At 42.4% G+C, this 27,504-nt stretch overlaps 1 protein-coding gene across 3 annotated transcripts in view; it reads right to left on the bottom strand.

Moving 5' to 3' along the window:
* The window catches only part of STARD8 (StAR related lipid transfer domain containing 8), an 84,578-nt gene extending 57,419 nt beyond the window's left edge, over positions 1–27,159 (bottom strand). For 2 of the 3 annotated variants that reach the window (XM_027053599.2, XM_053202420.1), the window contains exons 1-2: positions 26,935–27,148; positions 9,967–10,000 (exon numbers count right to left, since the gene is read on the bottom strand). In XM_027053599.2, the coding sequence (XP_026909400.1) occupies positions 9,967–10,000; positions 26,935–26,979 (79 nt within the window). In that variant the 5' untranslated portion in view covers positions 26,980–27,148. Of the gene's footprint in view, positions 1–9,966; positions 10,001–26,934 lie in introns of all 3 variants that reach the window. The other variant, XM_053202421.1, reaches the window with a different exon arrangement.
* Between the last annotated feature and the right edge of the window lie 345 nt (positions 27,160–27,504).

Here is a 27,504-nt window from a genome sequence, read left to right as displayed (position 1 = left end):
TGGGCATGAAGATACAGAAAGGAGTGAGACAAAGTTTCTACCCTCAGGGTGCCCACCATTTCAGTGAGTGCTTCTCAAACTTTTGCACCAAAGTACCAAATGGCTGAACGGAATGAACTCATTCCCCACACAGCCCCCAAAAAGCTGGAGAAGCCCAGGTAGTCAGCTACAAGTGTGAAATTTCTTTGAAGTCTCCACTTTTATCTCACAAATTCATGTGAATTTTGCATGCTATTCCATAACATATATCTGTGCTTGTTTTAATATAAAAATAATGCTCCTTCCACCCAGATCTTTTAAGAAGAATGAGCCATTCCAAGCAGATGCTCTTGAAAGCATGTTCCAGGAAGAGGTTCTGCATACCTCTGGCCCAAGGGGACACATAATCCCCTTTGAGAACAAGAGACAGTGGTTCATTTTTGTGTTTTGAAGGAGCTGTTACTCTGCAGAACTAGTACTTTGGTAAAGATGTTATGTGTGTGTATGTGTGTATGCGTGCATACATGCATGTAACACGTGTTTGTGTGTGCCTGTAGAAGCTCCAGAGATGGCCAGAACTGTTTCTTTGCAGGACTATGTTTCTTTGGCACACAAATGATCCACATTTTTACCCTGCCAATTACCTGTCAACTGGCCATGTTCCTCAATGCAAACACCAGAATTGGAAAGGACCCAAGGGGTTCTGGGGTTTTTTTTTCTTTCTTTTTTTTTAAAAGATGGCTTTATTTATTTATTTATTTATTTATTTATTTAGTGTGAGAGAAAGAGAAAGCGTGAGAGCAGGGGAGGGTAGGGGCAGAGAGATGGCAAGAGAGAATCCCAGGGGGTTCTGGGTTTTTTTTCTTTCTTTCTCTTTTTTAAAAAGATGGCTTTAGTTTTTTATGTTTATTTATTTATTTACTTTGTGTGAGAGAGAGAGAAAGTGTGAAAGCAGGGGAGGGTAGGGGCAGAGAGATGGCAAGAGAGAATCCCAAGGAAGTTCTGTGTTGTCAGCACAGAGCCCTGTGTGGTTCTCGATCTCACCAACTGTGAGATCATGACCTGAGCCAATAATAAGAGTTGGATGCTTAACTGACTGATCCACCCAGGTGCCCCAGGAATATTTTTATTTTTCTAAAAGACCTTTTGCATTGGCTCTTTTGGTAACTGTGGTTGGGAAATAAGATGACACTCGCCTCCCAGCAACAGAGAGCTAAGTGGGGAGAAAGCCAGGCAAACTTACAGCAGCTCATGTGCAGCAATAAAGTAGTTATCCTGAGGGATGTTTGGGGACTGGCAAAGTGTATCCCACCTTTTGCTGGCTTTAAGATAAGAGGCATTTACTTTGTAAAGCCTGAATGTTGTTCTGCTGTTTGTAGGTTCTGTAATTAATCTATGTCTGTTTTTTTCTTGGTTTTAAAGTAAGGTTCTGAGTGACAGCCTGTTTTGATGATCTTCAGAGAAACAAGAGAAGAGGCTTGGACCTTCTTCTGGGCCACAGGTTGAAGGGAGCAGGGCATCTCTGGGGGCCAGATGTGGTGATAACAGCAGTGAGATCAAAGTACAACAGCTCAAAGTGGTGGATGGGGGAGAAGAGTTGGAGATTCTGAAAGAGCTGCCCCTCCCCTCCTTAAGAGTCTCCTTTTGGCCTTTTTCTCTTTCCAAACCTTGACAGGCTTTGTGTTTTGTTTTTAATAAGGAGGCTGTTCCCTTCTCTTGTGGAATGTATTCTCTGAAATATCCTGTTCCAGGGGCACATGCACACAGAGTTGGAATCCTCTGTTCTCAGGCGCCCCACTTCCTATGTTTTCATTTTTCTTTTCAAAATGTAAACCAAACCAACTCTTCCTGTTTCTGGGTTTGGGATGTGGAAGGTCACACAGCAGGACCCTCCAGCAGACAGGTCAGAAGGGACCTCTGAAAGCTGCCCTTTGGCTGCCCTGCCATGGGAGGAGCACTGTTTGAATGGAATTTAGTCCTATGGAGAGCAGCATCCAGGCTGTGGTGAGGGAACAGCTCTGTTTCTGATGCCAGTTTGATTTCCTTTTCCTTTGCCCTTACCCTACGCCAACCAAAGCCTAGGTGCCATAGAATATCCACCAGCTGAGCTGCGGATCTTCAGCCATTGGTTACTGTTAATCGGGAGTAAGTTTAGGGAATAGTCATCAGGACTGTGAGAAATAATTTTAGGAGTTGGAGCTATTTACTCAGGGGAAAGACAGATTCAGGGGAGGACATTATAGATGAGTGGGAATTTGGCTTCTAGTCTCAGTTTTACCACCAATGAGTTGTCTGCTGTTGTGCAGATCACTCAGCTTTGAGCTCCCCAAATACAATGAAGGCATTGGACTGTATGAACTACAAAGTCACTTCCATCTAAGACTTCGGGAAATTCTAAACGCCAGTAGATTGGTCTTATTGAAGAAGGAACAACTTCCATGAGACTCCAAGGAGTGAAAATGGGACAGCTGGGTGGAAGTTATAAGGCAGATTCTGGTTGTATATAAAGAAGAACTTTCAACTGAGTACAGAATGAAAAGGATACTTGACCATATCTGGAGAATTTGGTCCAAGCCTGAGTGAACACATTAGCAGGAATGGTATAAAAGGGAGGCTGTTAGCAATTGAGCACTGGGCTAGAGCAGTAGTCTGCAACGTCTACTTTTATGTGCCCAACTCCAGTCTCCAAATGAAATCTTCATGAAATCTCCAAAATGTTTACATTTGGTTGAACCAAATGAGATTTGGTTGAATGAAGCACCCCTCAACTCTTTGACATTCCCCAGTGAATTTCTGGGGACTCTAGGGTTCCTCAGTGTTTGGTTTGAAAACCACTGGTTAATAAGGTCCTTTAAGTGCCCTTCAAGAGTTCGGTGGAAATGTGCTTTACATGGATCTGCACCATTAACTGGAGCTACAGGACCTTAAAGACCCTGTCTTAAGAATTTGTCATCTGGAGACAGTGGGGGCTGTGTGTCAATTTGTAATAGCTAGTTCAGAGATGAAACGATAGGGAAGAAAGTCTGCTGAGATGAAGAAGGCACTAGCCTGATTACCAGCAGTTCTTTTGTTATGTTATCAAAAATAAAAAGACAATCTTTGGTAGATTCATTGTTTATGTGAGATCCTGTGCTTAGTTCTGGGAATATAGAAATCAGTGAGATGTCACTCTCATACACTAATTGTCTGTAAGAGATACAGGAAAGAAAAGAAGAAAATGAAGATCAGTATGATGTGTTATAATAGAGATATGGACACAATGGAAAGGGAGTCCAGAGGATGGCTTAACAGACCAAATGTTTGTGGCAGTGGGAGCTGGCAAAGACATACCCAGTAGAGAGCCCAATATAAAGGTTCATTGTATGTATAGGAAATAAGGAGTTGTCCCATGGAGCTCAGAAATGTAAGGATGTGGTGGGAGATGAAAGAAAGATAGTTGTTTAAGTTGTGAAGGACCTTGAATGCCAATGCAAAGAATTTGGACTTTGGCCAAAGGTAGGGAACAATCAAAATTTTTGAGCAACCAAATTGTTTTCTTAAAGACAGAACTATGGCAGTGTATGGGAAATGGAATAGAAGGAAAAGCATGGTGACAGGGATACCAGTTAAGAAGCCAAGCAACCATCCATGCCAGAGATGCTAAAGACTGAGATGGAGGGCTATCCTAGTGTGAATGGAAAAGAAGGGGCAGAAGTAGGAAACATTACAGATAAGTTTCATGGCCATGGTTTGGTGACTGGATGACAACAAATGAGAGAGATGGAGGCGTCCAAATGGTTCTCATGATTTTTACTTGACTGACTGGTGGATGATGGTGCATTAACCAAGAAAGAGAGTCTTACAGAAGGAGGGGTTTCCAGGAGAATGATGATGAATAATTATTTTTAATGCTGAGTTTCAATAATTTATGGGATCTTCTGGTAGAAGTGTCCAAAATAATACTTCCAAGGTCTTTTCCATACCTGCCCCTCCTCCTACAATTCTTGCTCCCTTTCTAGCCCCTGGTTAGCTACACCAGGTCATCCAGCCCTGGCTCTGATATTCTGGATTGATCCAGGCTATAAAAAATGTTTAATTATCCTCTGCCTCAGGACATTTGCCTGGCCTGTATCTGTAAGCCTGGGCCTGGCTTTCTGTCTTACACTCCTGAAAACAGGCATTGGGAACCTGAGCTTCCCAGCCCCTTTCCACACAAAAGGAAGCTGTTATACTCCTCTCACAGGTCTGGAAATCCTTCTCCCATTGCAAAGAACTTCTTGAAATTGCCCTTTCCACTGACCCTATCTCCATCTTTCCCTCCTTTCAGACTGACTCTGGTAGGGATGGAGGGCAGAGGATGACAGAGTGCAAAGAACTTTGGGACCTTCAATTTCAACTTCCAGGCAGGAAAATTGAGGTCCAGGGAAAGGAAACAACTAAGTCAAGGTCACAGAAGTTTATATCAGATCTGGGACTAGATCTTAGAAATCTCAACTCATAGGACAGTGTTTTTGACTTGGCTGAATTCATTGTAGATCACAGTTGAAAGATTTCCTGTCTCAAATGATAATCACTTCCAGATACCCCCTAACTAAGTAAATTTTTATACTATTCCAAGTTGCTGAATAAACTATTTGTCAAATGTTAGATAAGATATACCCTGCAAATATTCTTCATGAAATAGCAAATGTTAAGTGACCAAATCTATCAAGAAATAGTTACAGGAATGATTTGTTATTTTAAAAGTAAAGGAAGTTAATTATTATCATTATTATTATTATTATGCTGATTTTCTTAGGCTCAGTATTTTAGTCTTCTGCCCCCTTGAGCCTTGGAAGTAATATCCAATAGCAGCTTAAATAAATGCACTTATATTATGTATTTGTTTCTATTTTTTCCCTTTAAAACTGGTCTCCCTGCCCACTTCAGAGCTGGAGGAGGGGGTCTGGGGGAGTTGATAGACAGAATCCGGTGCTAAGGCCAAGCTTGCAGCCAGGCCAAAGCCAGTTGAATTAGGGAACCAGGCTCTTGTTACAGGCCAACTATTACCCCACAGGTTGCCTTAGCCACTTCAGCAGGAGCCTGGAGAGAAGCTCTGAATGGCTTCAGGCAACAAAAGGAGCTTTGTGCACTGGGAGCAAGGGGACTTAGGGAGGATTTGGTACAACGTTGGTGGGAGGTCAGGTCAGCAGCCTCCTTACCTCTGCAAGCTACTGGGAGTCAATGGGTTAAGCAGAAGTGTGAGGTCTACAAGTGAAGGAGTCATTGATTTTCAGAGCAATCATTGAATTTCGAGGTCATTAGACCAAATTATTCATTTTTAAAAGTTTATTTATTTTTGAGAGAGAGAGAGAGAGAGAGAGCAAGTGGGGGAGGGGCAGAGAGAGAGGGAGAGAGAGAATCTTAAGCAGACTTTACACCATCAGTGTGGAGCCTGATGCGGGGCTTGAGCCCACGAACTGCAAGATCATGACTTGAGTCAAAGTCGGACACCTAACACACTGAGCCACCCAGGCACCCTCCAAATTACTCACTTTATTGTTGGGGACACTAAGGCCCAGAGAGAGAATGGGACAAGCCTAAGGTCTTAAAGTTGGCAAATGGCAGAGCCAAAACTGGAGCCTAGAGCTTCTGGTTTCCTAGTCAAGTGTTCTTGCTTTAGTTCTTGTGATGCCATTCAGAATTGTCGATTTTGTTTGGAGGGAAGTAGTTCCTTTTAGGCTCCAGAACCTACTTCCATTTCAGGATCAATTTGTGCTGCATAACAGGATATAAGGACTTGGAAGGAGTGTGAAGTGTTGCAGGGAGCCCAAGAGCACCTAGTAAGTCTTGGAGTGAGCCCTGAAGGCCTGAGCCTCCTTCTGACCTGCTGGTTTGTGTTACTGCTACCTCTGTGTTTTCCAATGCTTGTTTATACACATGGGATGATTTGGAGTGATACATTGACATTTTGAATTATGATAGATATATACTGAATTCAATATGTATTAGGAAAGATGTAACTAGTACTTCAAACACTAATTTCATAGATATTATGGTAAGGCTATTGTTTAAAATCAGATTTATGTAAATAAAAAAATAAGTATAAACTTTTGGCACAGGATGAAGTGATGGTTAAAATTGTGAAGTTGATTCACAAATATGTAAAATTTGGGAAACATTATGCTAGTGGATTCTTGGACCATTATGGCAGGACTGCCAAAGTCCCATCAGGCCATCCTCTTGGGCCTGGGCAGAACTACATATGTTGAATCAAGTTAGACATTCCTAACATTCTCCAGTGAAAACTGTACCAAAGGTTTGCTCTGTCAGTGAGACCACTGACAAAGGACAAAAGCAGTAGCATGTCAGAAAAGCCTTTGATTGATCTTAACATGAAAAGATTACATATGCAAATCACATTCGATTGTCAGCTTTGAATCAGTGTCTTGGCTTTTTCTTCTCTAATATGTCCCTGGTTGGTCCTCTCCTCTACCACATCTGTTCAACTCTGGAGGAACTTGTAAGAATGGCATGTGAAAACAATAGTTTTAATGTGCAGATGCAACATTGAGGATCAGAGAGGGAAAAGTTCTTAAGATCATTCAACCATGAGTGGAGCTGTCAATACTGGATCCTAGGCCTCTTGTCACCCAGACTAGTGCTTATTCCACCACTGCCCACATTTCCCTCCCCACAATTCCTTCTCCATTGCCTTTTCCGCACATTCTGGTCAGCCATTCCCCCACACCAAATCAGGCAGCCACAGCCTCCACTGATGTCCTGTCTAGCAAACTCACTTTAGACCTTCTAAACTCATCAAGGGCCGAAGAAGGTGGTAACATTGGTCACCTCCAAGGGGATTTCTGGGTGGTTGAGAGACAAGGGTGGGAAAACTTTTTATTTTCATATCTTTTTATGTTTGAGACATGTGAGGGTATTCCATATTCCAAAAATAAATGAATAAAAAAAACCCCAAAGATTTCTGCTCCTTACATGAGCTAGATCTCAGAAATAATCACATTTGTTAAGTACTTTAACATTTTAATGCACTATCTTGTATGACTCATACAAGAGCCCCATGCAATAAGCTCCATTTTGTAGATGTGAACCATGGTCTAGAGATAGAAGTTCCTTAGCTGGGCTGACAGAGTGAATTGGTAATGAAATTTGGGCAAAAATCTAGGTCCCCTGGTTCCCAGTGCCTTGCTGCTTCCATTGCCAAATCCACATAAAATCATAATTTGTGCCAGATAGTCCTCGGATTGGCCTGAGACAATGTATTCACATTTGCTCTTAAATAGACATTTTCAAACTTTAACCTAAAGAAGTAGCACAAAAATTAGTCCCGGCTCAGCTTTGTAGGTGGCAATCTCTTCTGCCTGGCCACATCCCCTAAAAGACATTCCTCTTTCCTCTGGAAGTCACAGACCTCTCAGGCACCTAGTGCCCACCCTTCCAGGATTCAGCACTGTTGCTGGGCTTGGCACAGACATTCTAATGAGGCAACTTGGAAGCTGCAAGTGCATTCATCTGAGGGGGTCACTATTTCAGGGTATGAGGGGTTTCCTTTTAGCCTCTGCAGCTGGTGTCTCTGAAATGTAGAAGTTTGTCCTTCTCCCAGAACTGGGCAGACCACAGGTCTTGTGCCCCCAGAAGTCTCTTTTGCAAAGCAGGAACTGTGCTTAGCCAGAAGTCCTGGAATGGTGATGGGGGAAGAGGTGGGCAGTGGAGGAGCAGATGTATGCTGTATGCTGATCACTGCAGTGTTCCCACCTCAAAATAAGTCCCTCTTGTCTGCTGTCACAGCAATGCAAATAAACACCTCACCCGGCCAACTCTTCTTTTCTAGCAGCTGCCACCCAAGAACTCAAAATCCGAAGGTGGAAAAGTACTTGGGAAGTCACCAGATCCCCTCTCTGCCTCCAGGTAAAACTGTGCCCAAACTGGCTCCAACTACTTGGAGTAGTCTTCAGGAGCAAGAGCTCAGGACATCTCTTCCAACATCTCCCCAAGACGCCTCACATAGGCCTTTAGCATGCCACGTGTTCATTGGTGCCTTTCAGTTTCTGTTACCTTCGTAGAAAGTCATGCTCATTCCAGCTAGTGGATGATCTCATGCTCATTCCATTCAAGTGATGACCTCATCCTAATGAAAAACTGTAGCCAATGGGAATAGCTGAGGCCAAGCTAGAGCCAAGGATGGCCTAAATGACCTCAGCAAAGCCTAGCCAATGCTAGGAGTTCAAACTGTGAAATCCTGGCTAGTATCCTTCTTTCTTTTCTTCCCCAAACCAGGCATCCCCTTCTAGACAACTGTTTCCTCCTCAATGAAAGGGAGCTGTTCCCAGAATGCCACTAACTTGCCCACCCAAGTAGGACACCAGAGACTGAAGGCAAATATGCAGCAAGGTGCAAAGAAACTTGTTAGAAAAAGGAGGGAGTTTTCTCCCTCAAAGCTATATATATTCCCTCAGTCCTCACTAACTCTCTTAGAAGCCTTCTAGATAAAGAAAGTGTTGGTTATATCACATTGAATTCTAAATGTCATGTTTATTTTTTTAATTTTTTAAATGCTTATTTTTTGAGAAAGAGACAGAGTGTGAGCTGGAGAAGGGCAGAGAGAAAGAGAGAGGGAGACACCGAATCTGAAGCAGGGTCCAGGCTCCGAGCTGTCAGCACAGAGCCTGATGTGGGGCTCGAACTCACAAGCTATGAAATCATGACCTGAGCCAAAGTCAGACGCTGAACCAACTGAGCCACCCAGGGGCCCGAACTTCAAGTCTATTTATAGGATAAATTCTAAGCCACAAGTGACTTCTAGTCACCATCTGTGACAAGGCTGGATGTGGTAAGGATTGGTATTTTAAAGGAGTTATAGGAGCATGGTCCACAGGAATTATTTCTTCATTGGGACCTAAGTGGTTCTGACAGGTGGCCACTACAGGTTGAACGTTAGTTACCATCTCTCTTCTCTCATTTTTCCTTCCCTGTAGACAAACCTACCTATCTTCAAGTTGAAGGAGTCCTGTGTACGGCAGTGCTATGGTGACTTTGAGTGGCTAAAAAATGAATTGGAGTGAGATAGTAAGGTATGACCCCATTCCCTATGAGGGATCTTTGGAGGAGGAGATCTACATAGGCTCAGAAGGAATAAGACCCTAGTCTATAAAATCTTTAAAAAATTTTTTTAATATGAAATTTATTGTCAAATTGGTTTCCTAAAAAAAATTAACATTTATTTATTTGTGAGAGACAGAGAGAGAGCAAGAGCAGGGGAGGGGCAGAGAGAGAGGGAGACACAGAATCCAAAGCAGGCTCCAGGCTCTGAGCTGTCAGCACAGAGCCTGATGCAGGGCTCAAACTCACAAGCTGTGAGATCATGACCTGAGCCAAAGTCAGACGCTTAACTGACTGAGCCACCTAGGTGCCCCCTCATGTTTCTTTTTTTTAATGTTTATTTATTTTGAGGGGGGGAGGGGCAGAGAGAGAGAATCCCAAGCGGGCTCTGCTCTGTCAGCACAGAGCCGGATGCAGATGCAGGACTCAATCTCAGGAACCATGAGATCATGGCCTGAGACAAAATCAAGAGTCCAATACTTAACCAACTGAGCCACCCAGACACCCCCTAAATGTCATGTTTCCTTCCTTTACCTTCCACTTATTTATTCCTTTTCTCAACAAACCTCCCACCTCTAATATACTTTCTGGTGGAAAGAAAGCATCTGAGAACAAGGGAAGCATATGGGTGGCTGCCACTTGCTGATAGTTCTTCAGGGAAATTCTCCCCAGCTCCCTGACCAGAGAAAACCTTCTATCTGAGAAATAAAGAAGTTCTGCATACTCACTCTCTTTCAAAAAGAAAGGCTGGAAGAGCTCAGGAAATGCCCACTGGAGGGTGACAGAGAGGATGTTGCCAGATTTTACATCTAGGCCACTGGTCAGGAACCAGATCAGCCAGCCCATGAGAACCATCGAGAAGCTCAGCCATATTGCATGCCACTTGTGATCCTCACTTCACACACTTACCTTTAGTCTTCCTCCTCTGCAGCAATGGGAAGCACTGCAAAGGAAACAAAAAAATCAACACATTGAAATCAACCCACACAATGTCAGAACTGGAAGGGAACTTTGAAGTCAGCAAGTTCAATCTACTCATTTCACGGAAATACACACTGAAGCTTACAGAAAAGGAAAGTGGAATACAATAGGGAGCAAAGTAGAGTCTAGAAGTCCAGACTCCTGACTACTTGATGCACAATACTTTCTCCCACTCCACTGGCTGATTCCTCTGGTTCACTTCACTCTCATCAACTGGGGAAATCAGGAGACTGGAGACCAAGTCAGGAGACTGGAGATAGTCTGCACAGCTCACAGTGCTGTTCCAAGAACTGACAATAAGGATTACCAAAGAATCAGTCAACATTTTCTTGGCACATGCCATCCTTGGTTAGAAGTAAGGCATATTGGTGGGAAGAGCAGTATTTAGAATTGGAAAACTCAAGTTCAGGGCTACCTTATGTAACATTGGACTTCCTTCTCGAGCCTCATTTTTTGCATCTATAAGTCTAGGATGGTAATGATCCCCACCTCACAGGCTTTGTGAGAAATTAAATTACATGAAAGCACTTTTTTTTTATATATGAAATTTATTGTCAAATTGGTTTCCATACAACACCCAGTGCTCATCCCAAAAGGTGAAAGCACTTTTAAAAATTATAAAACACATTATAAATTCATTCATTCAATAAATATTTATAGAGCACCAGTGCCCTATGGAGCACTATGCAGTATGCTAAAGCTGTAGCAGTCATCTAGACAGATAAGGTCTCTGTTCTCACAGAACAGGGACAATCAATAGGTAAACAGGTAAACAAAAGGAAATTTCAGACATAATTAAGAACCAAGAAGCAGAAACTAAAAAACAGGATGAGGTAGGGAGTGATAGGGTAGGATAAATAAGGATAATTGCTTTAGAAAATATGGTCAGAGATGGTGTCTCAGAGGAGCTGAGCTTTGTGGGTTTTTTTAAGCTCTTATTTTCATCTAAATTAGTTAACATATTAGTTTCAGGTGTACAATATAGTGATTCAACAATGCCATACATCACCCTGTGCTCATCAACACAAGTGCACTCTTTAATCCCCATCACCTATTTAACCCATCCTCCCATCCCCTCTCTTCTGGTAACCATCAGTTTGTTCTTGATAATTAAGAGTCTATTGGTCTCTCTTTCTCTCTTTCCCCCCCTTGTTCATTTGTTTTGTTTCTTAAATTCCACATATGAGTGAAATCATATGGTATTTGTCTTTCTCTGACTGACTTATTTCATTTAACATAATAGTCTCTGGCTCCGCCCATGTCATTTCAAATAGCAAGATTTCATTCTTATTTATGACTAAGTAATATTCCAGTGTGTGTGTGTGTGTGTGTGTGTGTGTGTGTGTGTGTGTGTGTATGTATGGTATATTCTTTATCCATTCATCAGTCATTGGACATTTGGGCTATTTCCATAATTTAGCTATTGTTGATAGTGCTGCTATAAACATTGGGGTTATGTATCCCTTTGAATTAGTATTTTTGTTTTCCTTGGGTAACTACCTAGTACTGCAATTGTTAGATCATAGGGTAGTTCTGTTTTTCAATTTTTGAGTAATCTCCACACTGTTTTCCACAGTGGACGCACCAGTTTACATTCCCACCAATAGTGCATGATGGTTCCTCTTTCTTCATATCCTCATCAACAACTGTTGTTTCTTATGTTGTTGATTTTAGCCATTCTGACAGGTGTGAGGTGATATCTCATTGTAGTTTTGATTTGCATTTTGCATTTCCCTGATGATAAGTTATAATGAACATGTTTTGATATGTCTGGTGGCCATTTGGATGTCTTTTTTGGAGAAATGTCTGTTCATGTCTTCTGCCCATTTTTAATTGGATTGATTTTTTGGGTGTTGAGTTTTATAAGTTCTTTATATATTTTAGATACTAACCCTTTGTTGGATATGTCATTTGCAAATATCTTCTCCAATTCTGTAAGTTGCCTTTAGTTTTGTTGATTGTTTGCTTCTCTGTGCAGAAACGTTTTATTTTGATTTAGTCTCAATAGTTTATTTTTGCTTTTGTTTCCCTTATCTCAGGAGACATATCTGGAAAAAATTTGCTACAGCCCGTGTCAAAGAGGTTACTTCCTGTGTTCTTTTCTAGGATTTTTATGGTTTCAGGACTCACATTAGGTCTTTAATCCATTTAGAGTTTATTTTTATTTATGGTGTAAGAAAGTGGTCAAGTTTCATTCTTTTGCAAGTTGATATCCAGTTTTCCCAACACTGTTTGGTTTTGGGGGGGAGTTCTTTGTTTTTTGTTTTTTTGCACTTCTTTCTAAGATTTTATTTAAATTCAAGTTAATTAACATATGGTGTACTATTGGTTTCAGGAGTAGAATTTAGTGATTCATCATTTCCATATAACACCTGGAACTCATCCCAACAAGTGCCCTCTACATCTATTTAACTCATCGCTCCACCCACCTCCCCTCCAAAACCCCTCAGTTTGTTCTCTATAGTTAAGAGTCTTTTATGGTTTGCCTCTCTGTTTCTGTTTTATTTTTCCTTCCCTTCTCCTATATTCATCTGTTTTGTTTCTTAAATTCCACATATGACTGAAATCACGTGATATTTGTCTTCTCTGACTTATCTCACTTAGCATAGTACACTCTAGTTCCATCACTACAGCTTTGTAATATAACTTGAAGTCCAGAATTGTGATACCTCCAGTTTTGCTTTGCTTTTTCATGATTGCTTTGGCTAGTTGGGGTCTTTGTGGTTCCATATAAATTTTAGGGTTGTTTATTCTAGTTCTGTGAAAAATGCTGTTGGTATTTTTGTAGGGATTACATGAAATGTGTAGCTTGTTTTGGGCAGTATAAACATTTCAACAATATTTATTCTTCCAATCCATGAGCATGGAATTTATTTCCATTTCTTTGTTTCATCTTCAATTTCTTTCATCAGTGTTTTATAGTTTTCAGAGTACAGCTCTTTTACCTCTTCAGTTAGGTTTATTCCTAGATATCTTACTATGTTGGGTGCCACTGAAAATCAGATTGTTTTATTAATTTCCTCCTCTGCTGCTTCATTTTTTGTGTATAGATATGCAACAAATTTCTGTACATTGACTTTGTATCCTGAAACTTTACTGAATTCGTGTATCAGTTCTAGCAGTTTTAGGGTGGAGTCTTTTGGGTTTTCTATATAGAGTATCATGTCATGTGCAAATAGTGAAAGTTTTATTTCCTCATTACCTATTTATATGACTTTATTTCTTTTTGTTGTCTGATTGCTGTGCTTAGGGCTTCCAGTACTATGTTGAATAAGTATGGTGAGAAGGGACATTCTTGTCTTGTTCATGACCTTAGAGGTAAAGTTCTGTTTTTCCCCATTTAAGGATGATGCTAGCTGTGGCTTTTTCATATATGGGCTTTATTAGGTTGAGATATGCTTCCTGTTACCCTACTTTCTTGAGGATTTTTATCATAAATCGTTGTTGTACTTTGTCAAATGCTTTTTCTGCATCTATTGGAATGATTGTACGGTACTTATCCTTTCCCTTATCTATGTAATGTATCACATTGATTGATTTGCAAATATTGAACCACTCTTGCAACCAAGGAATAAATCCCACTTGATCATGGTGAACTATTTTTTTAACGTATTGTTGGATTAAATTTGCTAGCATTTTATTGAGAATTTTTGCATGCATGTTCATCAGGGATATTGGCCTGTATTTCTCTCTTTTAGTGGGGTCTTTATCTGGTTTTGGTGTCAGGATAATGCCTCATAGATGAGGTCTCATAGAATGAATTTGGAAATTACCCTTCTTTTTCTATTTTTTGGAATCGTTTTAGAAGAATAGGTATAGCTCTTCTTTAAACGTTTGGTAGAATTGGTCTGTGAAGCCATCTGGCCCTGGACTGTGGTTTGTTGGGAGTTTTTTGATTACTGATTCAATTTCTTTGCTGATTATTGGTCTGTTCAAGTTTTTTATTTTTTCCTGTTTAAGTCTTAGTAGTTTATATCCTTCCAGGAAGTCTTGGTAGTTTATATGCTTCCAGGAATTTGTCAATTTCTTCTTGATTGACCAACTTGTTGGCATATAGTTTTTCATGATATTCTCTTATAATTGTTTGTATTTCCATGGTGTTAGTTGTTATTTCTCCTCTCTTATTTGTGATTTTGTTTATTTGAATATTTTACCTTTTTTTCTTTTTATGTCTGGGGAGAGATTTATTAATTTTACTGATATTTTCAATGAGCCAGTTCCTGGTTTCATTGATATGTTCTACTGGTTTTTTAGTTTCTCTAGCATTTATTTCTGCTCTAGTCTTTATTGTTTCCTTCCTTCTACTGGTTTTATATTTTGTTTGTTGTTCTTTCTCCATCTCTTGTAGGTGTATGGTTAGGTTGTTTGAGGTTTTTCTTGCTTCTTGTTGTAGTCCTTTATTGCTATATCCTTCCCTCTTAGAACCACTTTTTCTACATCCCAAAATTTTGGACCTTTGTGTTTTCATTTTCATTTGCTTCCATGTACTTTTATTTCTTCTTTTATTTCCTGGTTGACCCATTCATTGTTTAGTAGCATGCTATTTAGCCTGCATGTATTTGTGCTCTTTCCAGATTTTTTCTTGTGGTTGACTTCTGCTTTCATAGCATTCTGGTCAGAAAAGATGCATGGTATGAATTCGATCATCTTGAATTTGTTGAGGCTTGTTTTGTAGGCTAATATGTGGTCTATATTGGAGAATTATCCATGTGCACTTGAAAAGAATGTGTATTCTTCTGTTTTAGGATGGAATGTTCTGAATACATCTGTTAAATCCATATGTTCCAGTGTGTCATTCAAAGCCACTCTTTCCTTGTTGATTTTCTGTTTAGATTATCTGTCCATTGATGTAAGTGGGGTGTTCAAGTCCTCTACTATTATTGTATTATTGATTAGTTCATTTATGTTTGTTTTTAACTGTTTTATGTATTTTGGTGACCCTATGTATAAATATTCACAATTGTTATATCTTCTTGTTGGATTGTCCCCATTATTATTATGTAGTGGAGCAGAACTTTGAATAGAGGCATGTATGGAAAGAAGGAACCAGTAATGTGACAATCTTGGTGCAGAATATTCAAGCAGAGATGGAAGAGAGAGGTAAGGTGCTTTAAGGGCCAGGGGGAGAATTTGGACTTTTATTTAAATTACATTAGGAAGCCATTGGAGTGTGTAGAAGAGAATGACTATCTGATTTTCACCTTAAAAAGATCATTTTATGGCTGCTGTGTGAGGAATGCATTGTGGAGCTAGAGTGGAAGCAGACAGACCTTTTAGGAGGCTTTTACAGGAAATCAATATCAAGATAGTAATTTGAAAGTTAGGAAGAAAAGAAAGAAGGGTTTCTCTTATGCAGTCAACCAAAAGCTTATCAGTAATGGAGTTGCCATAGTATTTGTCATCTCTCTTATCCCTTGAATAATGATTGCCTCACTAGGTGCAGACACTTGACTACAATGATATCTAGTCCTAGGAGATTACTCTCAGCCCTAGATCATTTTAAATGGCTAAAGTTCAGCTCCACCCTTGTAGACCACAAGACAACCTGGTGAATCTTCAACCCACAATTGGCCACAGGAGAGAGGAGGGGTAAGAAGTGTCCCCCGGGATATTCATTGACAAGGTCCTTGAGGGTTGTTAGTATGAGAGAGGTGGCAAAGTATAGAATGAGATAGGTGTAAAAAGAGGAGAAGATCAATCAAGAGGGACAGATATGAAATTACCCTACAAGCTACAAAAGAACCTATGACTAACCTAGTCAATATAATTATTAGTGGTGGACGAAAGGAGAGTAAAAGAAAAAGATAAGGGAGTGGGAGGGAAAGAGGAAACAGCTTCCTGTGAGGTCCTCAATGTGACCATTTTGGGAAATTAAGAGATGAACTGATGGGTAGGACAGTCTGTTACTCTGAAGTCCTGTTCTATTCACATTAAATTTCCTCTTCTCCCACCCTATCCCCCAACCCATCATGGGTATAACAGAAGTAAAGAATTAAAGAATTAAACATCAAGAGCTAACTAAGCTTTAATTTTACACAGGGATTTACAGGTCACAAGTAAGTGATCTTTTTTGTCACAAACATTCCACATGGTAAGTTTTATTATCTTCATGTAACACATGAGGAAAACGAAGCCCAGAGAAGTAACATGACTTACCCAAGGTAACATAGCTAGCAAATGTCAGAGCCAAATTTACACTTTAGGCCTATGGAGCTCCCAATTTTATTGCATCTTTTTCTTTTCTCCCTGGGGTTCAGGATAACCGTGACTAGGCCAAGACTATGAGTCCCACTCTGCTTTGGACTCTGATCATAGTAGCTGAGAAACTTACAGGGAAAGATGAGGCATAAACTTCTACATCAGAGAGTTCTGCTGCAGAGTGGAGGCTCTTTTTTCCCTGTTGTAGAGCATATTCCTTACACTTGGGGGTGTTTTGAACCCAGGAATCCAGCAGTTACAGAGACAGCCACTCTTGGAGAGGACCAGGATTAGTGGTTACAGTCTTCCCATCATTAATTATTCATTCATTCACTCACTGCAAGCCTCTTCAGGGCCAGGCCCTGTGGTAGGTATTCATGGATTCAGACATATTGGTCATGTCCCCTGCCCTTGAGTAATTCACAGCCAAGCAGGTGACTGGGGAAACTGCATGTGCAAATCATCACAATTCCATGTAAGTGCTACTGGGAAGTATAAAACTTTGTGGAACTTAGCAAATGGAGTAATTGTTTGCTGGGAATGTAGGTGCATTGTCATGATGATCTTCATGAAGTAAGCAGCATTTTGAACAGGTCTTAAAGGCTGAATCGTTAGTTGTTCATGAGGCAGACAAGATGGCAGGCAAAAGGAAGAACATAGAAAAGGGCAAGGAGGTATAGAAGCACATGGTTTGTGGAAGTGTGTAGTCTGGCTGGAGAGTAGAGTGATGGAATAGTGGATAGGGGCCAGATTATGAAGTACATTGTAGGTCACGTGAAGGAATTTGAACTTTATCCAGAACCCAGGGGGAAGCCATTGAAAGGACAGAAGAGTACCATTGTCAGATTTATATTTCAAAATGTTATTTTATCTGTTGAGTGAAGAATAGATTGGGAAAAGGACTGGGAGAGGTTAAGCAAAACTAGAGACAGAGAGGCCAGAGCAGATCTGAGCAGTGGCCTTTGGGACCTAAAAGAGGACCAATATATGAACTGTTTATATGGTGGAACCAAAAGTCAATGACAGGATGTGGGAGCATAAAAATGGAGTCAAAGATGAATCCAAACTTTCTGGCTTGTGGAACTGGGTAGATAATGGGGCTATTAACTGAGGGCAGGAACAGAGGAAAATACATGGTTGGGGTAGGGAGAACAGGGATCTTCTTTTTGTAATGAATCACAGTTTTGAAACTGTTGAATTTGAGGAGTCTGTGGAGAATCCATTCAGAGCTATCCAGAAGGCACTGTGGTAGACCTACAAATGCAAAATTGCACAGAAGCAGATGTGGTCCTTGCCCTTGAGGAGGTTGTAGTCCAGTGGGTGATAGAGTGGCCAGCATAAAAAGAAAAAATCAGGAGTTTTTGAGAAAAACAGGGAATCATGTTGAAAGAGTGAAAAAGAGAGAACCCAAAAAGGGAATGGGAGCAGAAGGGAGATGGGATGGGAGAAGAAAGCTGGTTGCTGTGTGAGAAAGTGAGAGGTCTGAGAAGGTTAGTTTGGAGACAAGCTGCAAAAGCCACTGACAAGCCTTGTCAAAACCCAAAGAATCTTCAGCCATAAGTGGCCAGGATGGACCTCACTCTCTCCAGCAACCTCTCTGCTGGGTCTGCAAGCTGTATGACCAGTCCTTGCCTTGAGACTTGAAAAAGGCCTCGTTTTCTTTGCCTGGTTTTCAAGCTTTCTTTGCCTGGTTTCTCTGCTCCCCCTCATCCCCTGGCCAGCCCTGTGCCACAGGCTCAAGCCTGAGGCCAGTCATGGGAGCACATTCTTCACATTCCAGCCTCCTCCAGCCCTATCCTCTAGGCCACACAGAGTCCTATTCACAGCCTGACCCTCCTGCTCTCCAGAGTGGGCCTTCACCACCTCCAGGCCCAGCCCCAGCCAGTGTTCTGCCAACACGGACTATGGCCACTGTGGGAAACAGGGTCCCCTGATTCCTCAAGAGCTGACTTCTCTATATCTTAGGGTTTCTCAGCTGGGACAAGGTACAGTGGGTCTGGCTACTAGTATGAGCATGAGTATGTGTATATGTCTTATACACTCAGTCAACTTCCTCTAGACTAGACCTAGAATAGGAGCTGTGTTGGGCTGGACACAAGGGTGGATAAAACACAGTCTGGGTCCTTAGAAGAGCTCACAGTCCAGTATGGAGATATCCGGGTTCATGGAGGGCATTGTGCAAGCTGAGTCTGGAATCATCCTTCCACCAGGTCCTAAATTGGAGTATTGGTGTCACGGTGCCACTTTTAAACCCCATCCTGGAGGCCTGAGAACATGTGCTCATGTTTGGGGCATGACATCTGCTGGGACGGGGTGCTGCAGCCTTGAGGGATGCCAATATCTTCCCTGGAAGGAGCAAGGAGACCTAATTTAGAGTAAGACTGATCAAAACAGGCATTCTGGGCCTGACCATGTGCCTTTGATCAATTCTTTTCTGGGCTTCAGATTATTTGTTGCCTATAATGATATGCAAGTCCTTGACAATTCTCATCCTTTCAACACAGGGAAGAGGGTAAGGGACAATCCCAACTGGGAAAAGACAATGGAAGACATGAATTCTAGAAGGTCTTTGCAGAATTCAGAGTCTGGAACAGCCTTCTGAGGAATCCCTAGAGGGTCTACTTCCCCTTGTCCCCTCTTTGAGGATACAAGCTGTCCCATGCAAGCTTGGAGTGTGGGGCCTCCCAGAAAACCTAAATGTCCTTTCTGACCCATCAGGACCATGGTGGTCTCATATCTACTCACACATACACCTCAAAAGAGTACCTGACCTGTAGCCTCAAGAAGGCTGATCTGCATATCATTTTGTAATTCCTCCCATGACAGAAACTCCTGCTGCCTTGGACTCTTTTTACTTTGATTTCTTCCTGCCAGTTGCAGAAGGGCCTCCTTTCCTCCTTTCCCAGTCCCCACTCGTCACCTGGCCAGAAGGGCTGTTCCAGGCCTAGCTTTTGCCTTTGGTCCTGTTTTCTTTGGCTTTCTGTCCTTCCTTACTGTCCTTCCGCCTCCACAGCAGGCGAGAGTGGGCCAAAGAGTGAGCTTGCAGCTTCAATGCCCAAGGGTTCTCTGGATAATCTCAGGAATGTCATATCCTAAAGACTTGGCTTTCCCACCAGCCAACAGGGACCCTCCTTCCTGCCCAGAGCTTGGGAGTCCTTCTGGGAGAGGGATCTTGGGTGGGGTGAGTGCAGGAAGGGACTGGAGGAAAGAGACAGAGTGGTTCCAGGGTGGAGCCACGCCTCTTTTTCAGACTCTGAACTAGTTCAACAATGGATGGGAGTAAGGGTGGAGAGAGGAGAAAAGGGGGAAATCACCTAAACAACCCACTTCCTGAGCCTCAGTGTTTCCTACTGTCTTTTTAGTTCCAAGATATTCCAAATTCTAGGCTCTCCTCAGGCAGGTAAATCTTCTTTTATAGATGAGGAAACTGAAAGTACAAGCCATGAGCCCAGGATCACTTAGAGCAACCAATCAACTATCTTCAAATTTAACTCAGATTTACTGAGCATCTACAATGTAGTAGGCCATTTCACATATGTCATCATTCACATACTTCAATTATGAAGTAGGGCATATTCTCCCCATGTTGTATATGTGGAAACTGGGAATCAGAGAGGAGAAGTAGAGGCTGACCTTGGGCTAGCAGATTGGTGTCCTGTTTATGGTAGCTATGGGATTATATCATCATACCATTTTTTCCTCTCAAGCTGTCAGCATGACCCAGCCCAGGGTAGAGGAGAGTCCAGGGAAAGTCAATTCACGCCCATTTCCAGGGCCTCAGGCCCCATTCCCCAAGTGCAGGACTTCCTTTATTCTGCCCCTTGGCAGCCTCAGCCTTGGAACTGCCAGTTGAACTGGACTTCAAGGTCTCTAGTTTCAGCAGCAGCAGTTTGAGGGGTGGGCCAGAGAAGTGGGGTCAAGGTGCTCCACTCCTCTTCCCCACTGTGAAATCTCTGGCCCCCCATCCCAGCATAGGCTACTTGAGCTGCTGCTCCTTGTTATTGTTACTAGTAACTTGGAAGCCAGGCCCTGGCTTACAGAGCTTTTGCCAAGACTGCAGCTGTTCTCAGGCCTTGCTGGCTGCTGGGAGGATGAAACTCCAGGGCAGGCTCATTTTCCTGAGCCTGGGCTCCCTTCCCCTTCCCCTTCCCCAGGGACCTTGAGTAGAAATCACTGACCTTTGGAGAGCACTTTTTTTTCACTTTGCTTGGAAGTTCAAAGAAGCATATATGAAATATGATGAGAGTGCCAGAGCTGGAAGGACTCTCAGAGATAAACCAGTCTAACATTGTCATTTTATAGGTGGAGAAACAGAGCAGAGATCACATAAACACAGTGGATAGAACATGAACTTTGGACCTGGCTTACCTGGGTTGAAACTCCCAATAATAGCTGTGTGACTTTGGGTAAATCTCCTAGCTTTTCCATGTTTCAATAAAATGAGGATGATGATAATAATAGCACTTGCCTTGTAGTTATTGTGATGATAAAATGAGTTAGTATATGTGTAGGGCTTAGAACAGTGTCTACCACAAATACGTGCTCTATAAATGTTAGATAATATTACTTTTAACTTTTTATAGTGCTTTGGAGGGAAAAGCAAACCTGGCATCACCAATCCGCAAACGTTCCCAGTTACTTCTGTCTTCACCAGCCATATTGTCAGATATGTCCTTTACCCTCCAGCAGTTCCCACTCATATTCCTTTTGGCACCAATGAAACTAAAGATAAAGTAAGAATTCATGTCCAAGATAGAGGTCAGAGTCAAAGCTTTTCTTTCCACTCCTCATCTTACTTCCTCAGTGCCCATCTCCATCTCTCCCACTTCCCAGAACAAATATTGTCCCATCTCTTGATCAATCTTGTTCAAACAGTATCAATTGTGTTGAAATGGGGCAACTGGGAAAGAGGGGCAAGGTAACTCCTAATGGAGTTCAGATCAGGCAAATTCTGGAGGTCCCCATCTCCATCTGCAGGCTGGGCCTATGATTAAAATTGTTCTGGCTCTGCTGTTGTAAGAAGTACCTGGGACTCCAGTTTAGCCATCCCTTTGCCTTGAACACTAGGTGGGATTGCCATGCACTGGTGTTAGATAGACTAAAATTGTTAAGTGAACACTTTATACCCTGGAATTTTCTGGACTCAACCAGTTATACCCACCAACAGGGCACTTTGTGGTGTGAGTATGAAAAAAATCTCATTTTATATCCACTGGAGAGTAAGTTCCATGAGGTTAGGGACCCACAACTATTTTGTTAACCATTATCTATCTCCTTATGGCCTGACACAGTGTCTGGCACATAGTAGGCCTTGAATAAATATTGCTTGGTAATGAGTGAAAGAATGATTCCCTCAAGGCTATTCCCAGCATAAGGAAGCCTCCCATTTTCTTCAAGATAACAAATAATTATGTCAACGGGCCTTGCCATCATTATTTCGTGTGATCCTCACTACAACCTTATGAGGTAGGAATTATAATTTTCCCCAGTGTACAAATAATAAAAAAAGTTAATGCTCACTAACCATGGGCCAAGCGCTTTTCTAAGTGCTTTGTATGTATTCACTCAGTTAAACCTCATAACAATTATATGAAGTGGGTACTGTTATTAGTTCCATTTTATAGAGCAAGAAACTAAAGCTCAAAGAGGTGAGCTCAAGGTCACACAGCTAGCAGTTTGTGGCTCAGAGAATAAATGGCTTGACTCCATGTTTTCTTACTCTAGAGACCTTGGATTTTTCACTGCATCAAGAACACCCTCTCAAAATCTAACTCCCACATACAAATTTGCAAGTCTCTCCTTTTGGCCCCTTCTCCCATAACCATTTACACCTAATTTCTACATCCGGGGCAAGTCCCCTGACTTTCTGTGTCTCTTCCTTCTCCTGTCTTCAGTCTTACTTCTCCTTGAAGAAGCCTCCCTACTCTTTCTCTCCATAGATAATCCCTTCAGATTTTGATCCAATTGTGCATCTATCATGTGTTGGGCTTGTATATACACCATTTCATTGGCAATTCCATTAAGTCATATCCACTGAGGAGAGACGGCTTGACCAAGACCACTCAGCTTAGATGTGGCAGAGGTGGGCATTACCTCCAAGCCAGTCTGACTCCATGTCCAGTGCTCTTTCTGCCACACCAAGCTGCCTTCTGTTCTGAGCCAGGAAACTTCTCCAAGAAAGTTTCTTAAATGACTCAAAAACCAACTCCCAAATCTCTTTAAATCCATGTGTGCCAATAACCTTAGCACAATCTATTCTTTTACTTCAGCCTATTGACATAGGCCCCACAGATTTATGACATATATCAGCATCTAGGTAATTAATAATTTAGCCACACAGGGACAATCCATAGTGTGGGTTTTTCACCCATGTCAGGAACCAGTACCCACCATTCAAGCTGAGCTGTAAAACTGCAAAGAGAGGTCCTGAGAGTGAAGACTCCTTCTATCAGGCATAAGGCCTTGCCCTGCCCTTACTAAGTGGTTTTCCCATGACATGACAGTCTATGTAATAATTCCTTTCTTTGTATCCAGTAACTGAGAGGTGACCATATGTTCAAGTCTCAGATGTACATGTTTACATTTAACCACTTACACACAAGAACACACACACACACACACATACACACAATCAAGTTGATGAAGGGACCTGTGGCAGTGTCCTCAGATGAAGCAAGCTATTTGAGGAGGTGGTGAGCTCTACATCAGTGGGGGTATGCAACAATGTCTGGCCATCCTTTTGACAAAATGTGATAGGACTCCTACATGGAATGTGCAAATGGCATCCAGAACCATTTGAAATTTTCTATGCATTCATACGCTCTCCTGAATTCTCTACACTCCTTCTTGCCCCTCCCACAGCAAACACACAGTGCATGTGGCAAATTGGTCTTGCTTGGGACAATAAGAGCAAAGGCCTAGAAAAGTAGAGACATCCTGGAGACTGAGAGTAAAACTGCTGAATCATGCAGCTACTGTCACACTTTCACCCCATATCCTGCCAGCCAAAGACTGGGAATTTATGAGCTGGCCTGGGGACAGAAAGAGCCCCTGGTGTGAAGAAGCACACGTGAGTATGTGTGCTTACATGAGTGTATATATGTATATAAATTTAAGCAGGCAAAGGGAGTGTGAAAGCATACACCCATATGAGCAGGTACCTAGGAGCCAGGTATAAGAGGCTAGAGTGAGAGACTCATATGCATGCTTGGTTGTGCTGAGAGGCCATTTATACCTTTCTGGCCCCTGCTGGCCTCCAGGGAAGACACATCAGACACATATGGAACTATTTATATTGGGTTCGTCTCACATCCAAACATCTTGTCCCTTGGCTGCCTCTAACCCCAGTGCAGCTCAAAGCAGCCCTGGGCCCTGCCCTGGCCTCTTGCTACCTTTCCAGTATCCCTGGCTTCTGAGGTGTCATTCTTCAGCTCCCAAATGGGTTGTTTCTGGTCCTAGATTCAGGCAGGGCCAGAGTGCTGTAGGGAAGTTCTTCCTAAGGAGCAAGTAAGACCTGAGATCTTAACCTTGGAGTTTCCAAATACAGAATAACGCTTGTTCTTTGCTCTGGTGTTACTGGTGTGCAGTTTGGAATTCTGCTTCTAACAGGTCATGTGTTGACCACCTTGTCTATGCCAAGCACATTAAAGGTGCAACCTCCCCCAAATCTTCATGGCATCTCTGTGAGGCAAGCGCTTATTAGTATCATTTTTCAGATAAGAAAACTGAGGTTCAGAGAGGACTTGCTCAAAGGCACACATCCAGTGTGTGTGTGTGTGTGTGTGTGTGTGTGTGTGTGTGTGTGTGTGTGTCAGAGGGGTGGAATTCAGGCTTAAGTTTCTCTGCATCCCTCTTCTCATACTTCTTCAGTTGATGGAGAGCTCCATATGGTGTGGGATGGTAGGCAGCTTCATTTCTCCATTAGGACTACAAGAAGGTTGAATGAGATGATCTGAAAGACCCTTTTCAGCTATGACAGACTCTGCCACAGCCATGCCCTTCTCTGCCATCAGCTTTCCCACAGCCATGCAATTGCTTACAAGGGGGCCTGGCTCAGAAAGGGAGGGTGGCCCATAGCAGCGCGTACCCTTGCCTGGGTTTATAAGCTCAGAAGCCCTGCTTATCTGACTGGGGCCTCAAAGCAGCAGCATTGGAAAAGTAGCATGTATGTGAGTTTGGCAAGCTGCCTTTTAGCCCTGAGATATAGCCACATGTTGATTCACATCTGCGACAGCCCTGTGTGTGTGCATGCATGCACATGTGCCTTTGTGCCATGTGCATACTTTTGTATGTCTACACAATTTTGTGTATATGCCTAGGTTTGTGTGTGCCTGCCTGCTTGTGCATGGGAGGGTATTTATTTGTGTACACGTGTGCCTATCTCTGTATGTGCATGCAGGCATGTGTGTGTGAGTTTACATGATTGTGGATATGCACTATCTGTGTGTGTGTGTGCATTTGAATGTGTTTGTCTTGATATTTGTGTGTGTGCACTTGAATGGAGTGTCTATGCATATGTGCACGTAACTATAAACACATACACGTGTACATCCTGTGTTTGTGGACATGCATGAGTGAATGTGTCTGTGTGCTAGTGTCGGGGACCTGGGATAGAGGTGTCCAAGCCTTTTAGGGGGGTATCCTACTCACAAAATGTCTAAAAGGCTGACATGGGTAGGGAGTGTTTGCTGGGAGTCTGAAAGACTGAGGTAATAAGTGCAAAGTGATTTAAATCCTTGCCAAGTACCCAGAGTGGTTAGCCAGAGTAGTGAACAGTGGTGCCAATCGGGTGTCAAATTTCACAGGTGCTTTTGCTTCCACCCTGCTTTGTCTTTATCATTAGACCCATCTCTCATCATCTCTTCCCTATCCACCCTCACTTCCATCTCAGCCACCTTCATGATGCTGTGTCACCACTTGGGCTCTTCCACACTGGAATTGAAGGCTGCTGGAGTAGATTTCTTAAAATTGCCCACTTAAATGTATCCCTACTTTACTGAAATCCTCCTTATCCCTTAAAACAACTGTCTCTAGACTTTGGAATTTCATAGATGAGAAAGACAATGTTTTAAATAAATAAATAAATAAATAAATAAATAAATAAATAAAGGAACAGAGTGTTACAAACTTTTTATGTTGCTAAGGGCAGATATTTTAAAAATCTCTCACTCCTGGACCCCACCCCATTAGAAGGACATAATAATCTCCAAATAAAGAATAGTCTTTTGAGGTGAATTAATTTAGCTTTCTGAAAACTGCATTACATTATCCATACTTTTATCCCATTTCACCACATATGGGTGAAAATCTCATTTAGGTACCCCTGTAGGTAAAGACCACGGACCCATGGATCTATTCCAAACCCTATGGGAGGCAGGCCTAATTTCCCCTCTCCAGTTCCTCTCCACTCAAACCCTGTACATGAGACACATCACAAAACCAGCCCTCCCCCCAACTCACCACCACTTGACTGCCTCCAGACTCTTGCTCACAAAGTTCCCTCTGCCAGGCATGCCTGGAATGCCCTTCCCCCCTTTTTGGACTGACAAAGTCTTCTCTTCCTTCAAGCCTCAGGCTCAGCCCAAATGTAACCTCCTGTGAGACCTTTCCAAGTCGCTCCTGGTGGAAGTGATCTTTCCTTCCAAGGGTCCCAGGCCTCCCTTCACCATATTTAATAGTCAGGCTAGTTATTTAAAAGTTTCCCTACTGAATTAAACTGTGGAATGCCACATAGTATCAAGAGAAGTATGGACTTAGGAGTTCAGATCCCAGCTCTACCAGTCATATCTGAGTGACCTTCCTTAATTGTTTATAGTGTCCCTTCCTCATCTATAAAAACAAGAAACAATGGGTTTTGGTAAAGATTACCACCACAGTTAATGTATTAAAAGTGCCTATGTCTGGTGCATAACAGAGAGTAAATAAGTATCAGTCCCTAGGATGTTGAGAGCAGAAATCATGCCCTGCACATCCTTGTGGGTCCTGTTGTGCTCATGTATCCCCCATGTCCAGGATATAGTAGGCACTTAACAAATATTTATTGACCGACTATCTAGCATAGTGTGTAGCATATAGTAGGTGCTTGATAAAGATCAGTCACTTTTCTTACCTCCTCTTTGAGAACAGAAGCCATGTCCTTTTTGTATTTGTGTAACTCCTACAGTGCCTAGTACAGAGTAGGTGCTTGATATATGTGATGGAAATTAGTAATAATAATCATAATAATAGTACCACTAATAATCATAATAAATACCATTACTAATGGTAATAGTATGGATGTTATATATGAGGCATCACGCTAGGATCTTCACACACATATCTCTTTTATTCACATACATTTAGTATATAAACAATAACACCAACCTCATCACCCTATAAGGTTATTGCCACTATTATCTTCATTTTAAATCTGAGGAAACTGAGGCTAATAGAGGTTAAGAATATTTCCTTTGTGGCAAGGTCTGGGATGCAACACAGGCAAGTTTTATGATAAAGAGCCAGTTAGCCTACTTATTTTTATGGGAAAACAGCAGATATTTATAGAGCTGGTTAAGTGACAAAAATAAGACTTGAATCCAATTCTTTCTAGCTCCAAGGTAGTCTCAGAAGTCCATCTACCTTCCAGTGGCACACAGTGGTCCCCAGCTCCCTCCTTCCCCTCTAAGCAGTGGATCAGGCTGGGTCTGGGCAGCCACTTACCTTCATTTTCCTGAAGCAAGCCCAGAAAACGTCCAGTAGAGTCATGGTGGGGTGTGGGGAGCTGGCAGGGTCCAGCAGAGCTCTGCCTGGCACGGGCCTCTTTCTCTCTAGGGACTAGACTAGAAGGGATTTGGGCCTCTGTGAGAATCAGCCCTGGCCCTGTACTCCATCAGCCATACCAGCGAAGGGAGAGACAGAAAGCAGTGGCTGGCCTGAGCTCAGCTTGCCTCCTCTTCAGGAGCCTCCTGCCTCCCGAGGGCCCCAGGGAGGGAAGTAGAGAGGGAGGGAGAGAGAGGCTAGCTAAGGAGGAGGGACCAGGAGGCGGGTCACTGATTCAAACTCGGCACCGTTAACCAGTTGGCTGGGAGACCAATGCCAGTTGAAATTCCTTGAACATTACAGTTCCCAAGCCTGGCATGTCCAGCCTGCCTGCCAGCTCACCCGTCACTCCTGCCACCTGCACGCTGGTGTGCATGCCTGCTTGTCTTCTGCTGAATGACACACAAGTTCTCCCTGGGGGTCTCTAGGTGCAACCAAGACCACATAGGAGTTGTGGAAAGAGTTCCGGGC

Source organism: Acinonyx jubatus, chromosome X (assembly GCF_027475565.1).
Source record: "Acinonyx jubatus isolate Ajub_Pintada_27869175 chromosome X, VMU_Ajub_asm_v1.0, whole genome shotgun sequence".
Classification (NCBI taxonomy): domain Eukaryota; kingdom Metazoa; phylum Chordata; class Mammalia; order Carnivora; family Felidae; genus Acinonyx; species Acinonyx jubatus.
Note: the sequence above shows the minus strand (reverse complement) of the source record. Positions and strands in the feature narration are given on the sequence as shown.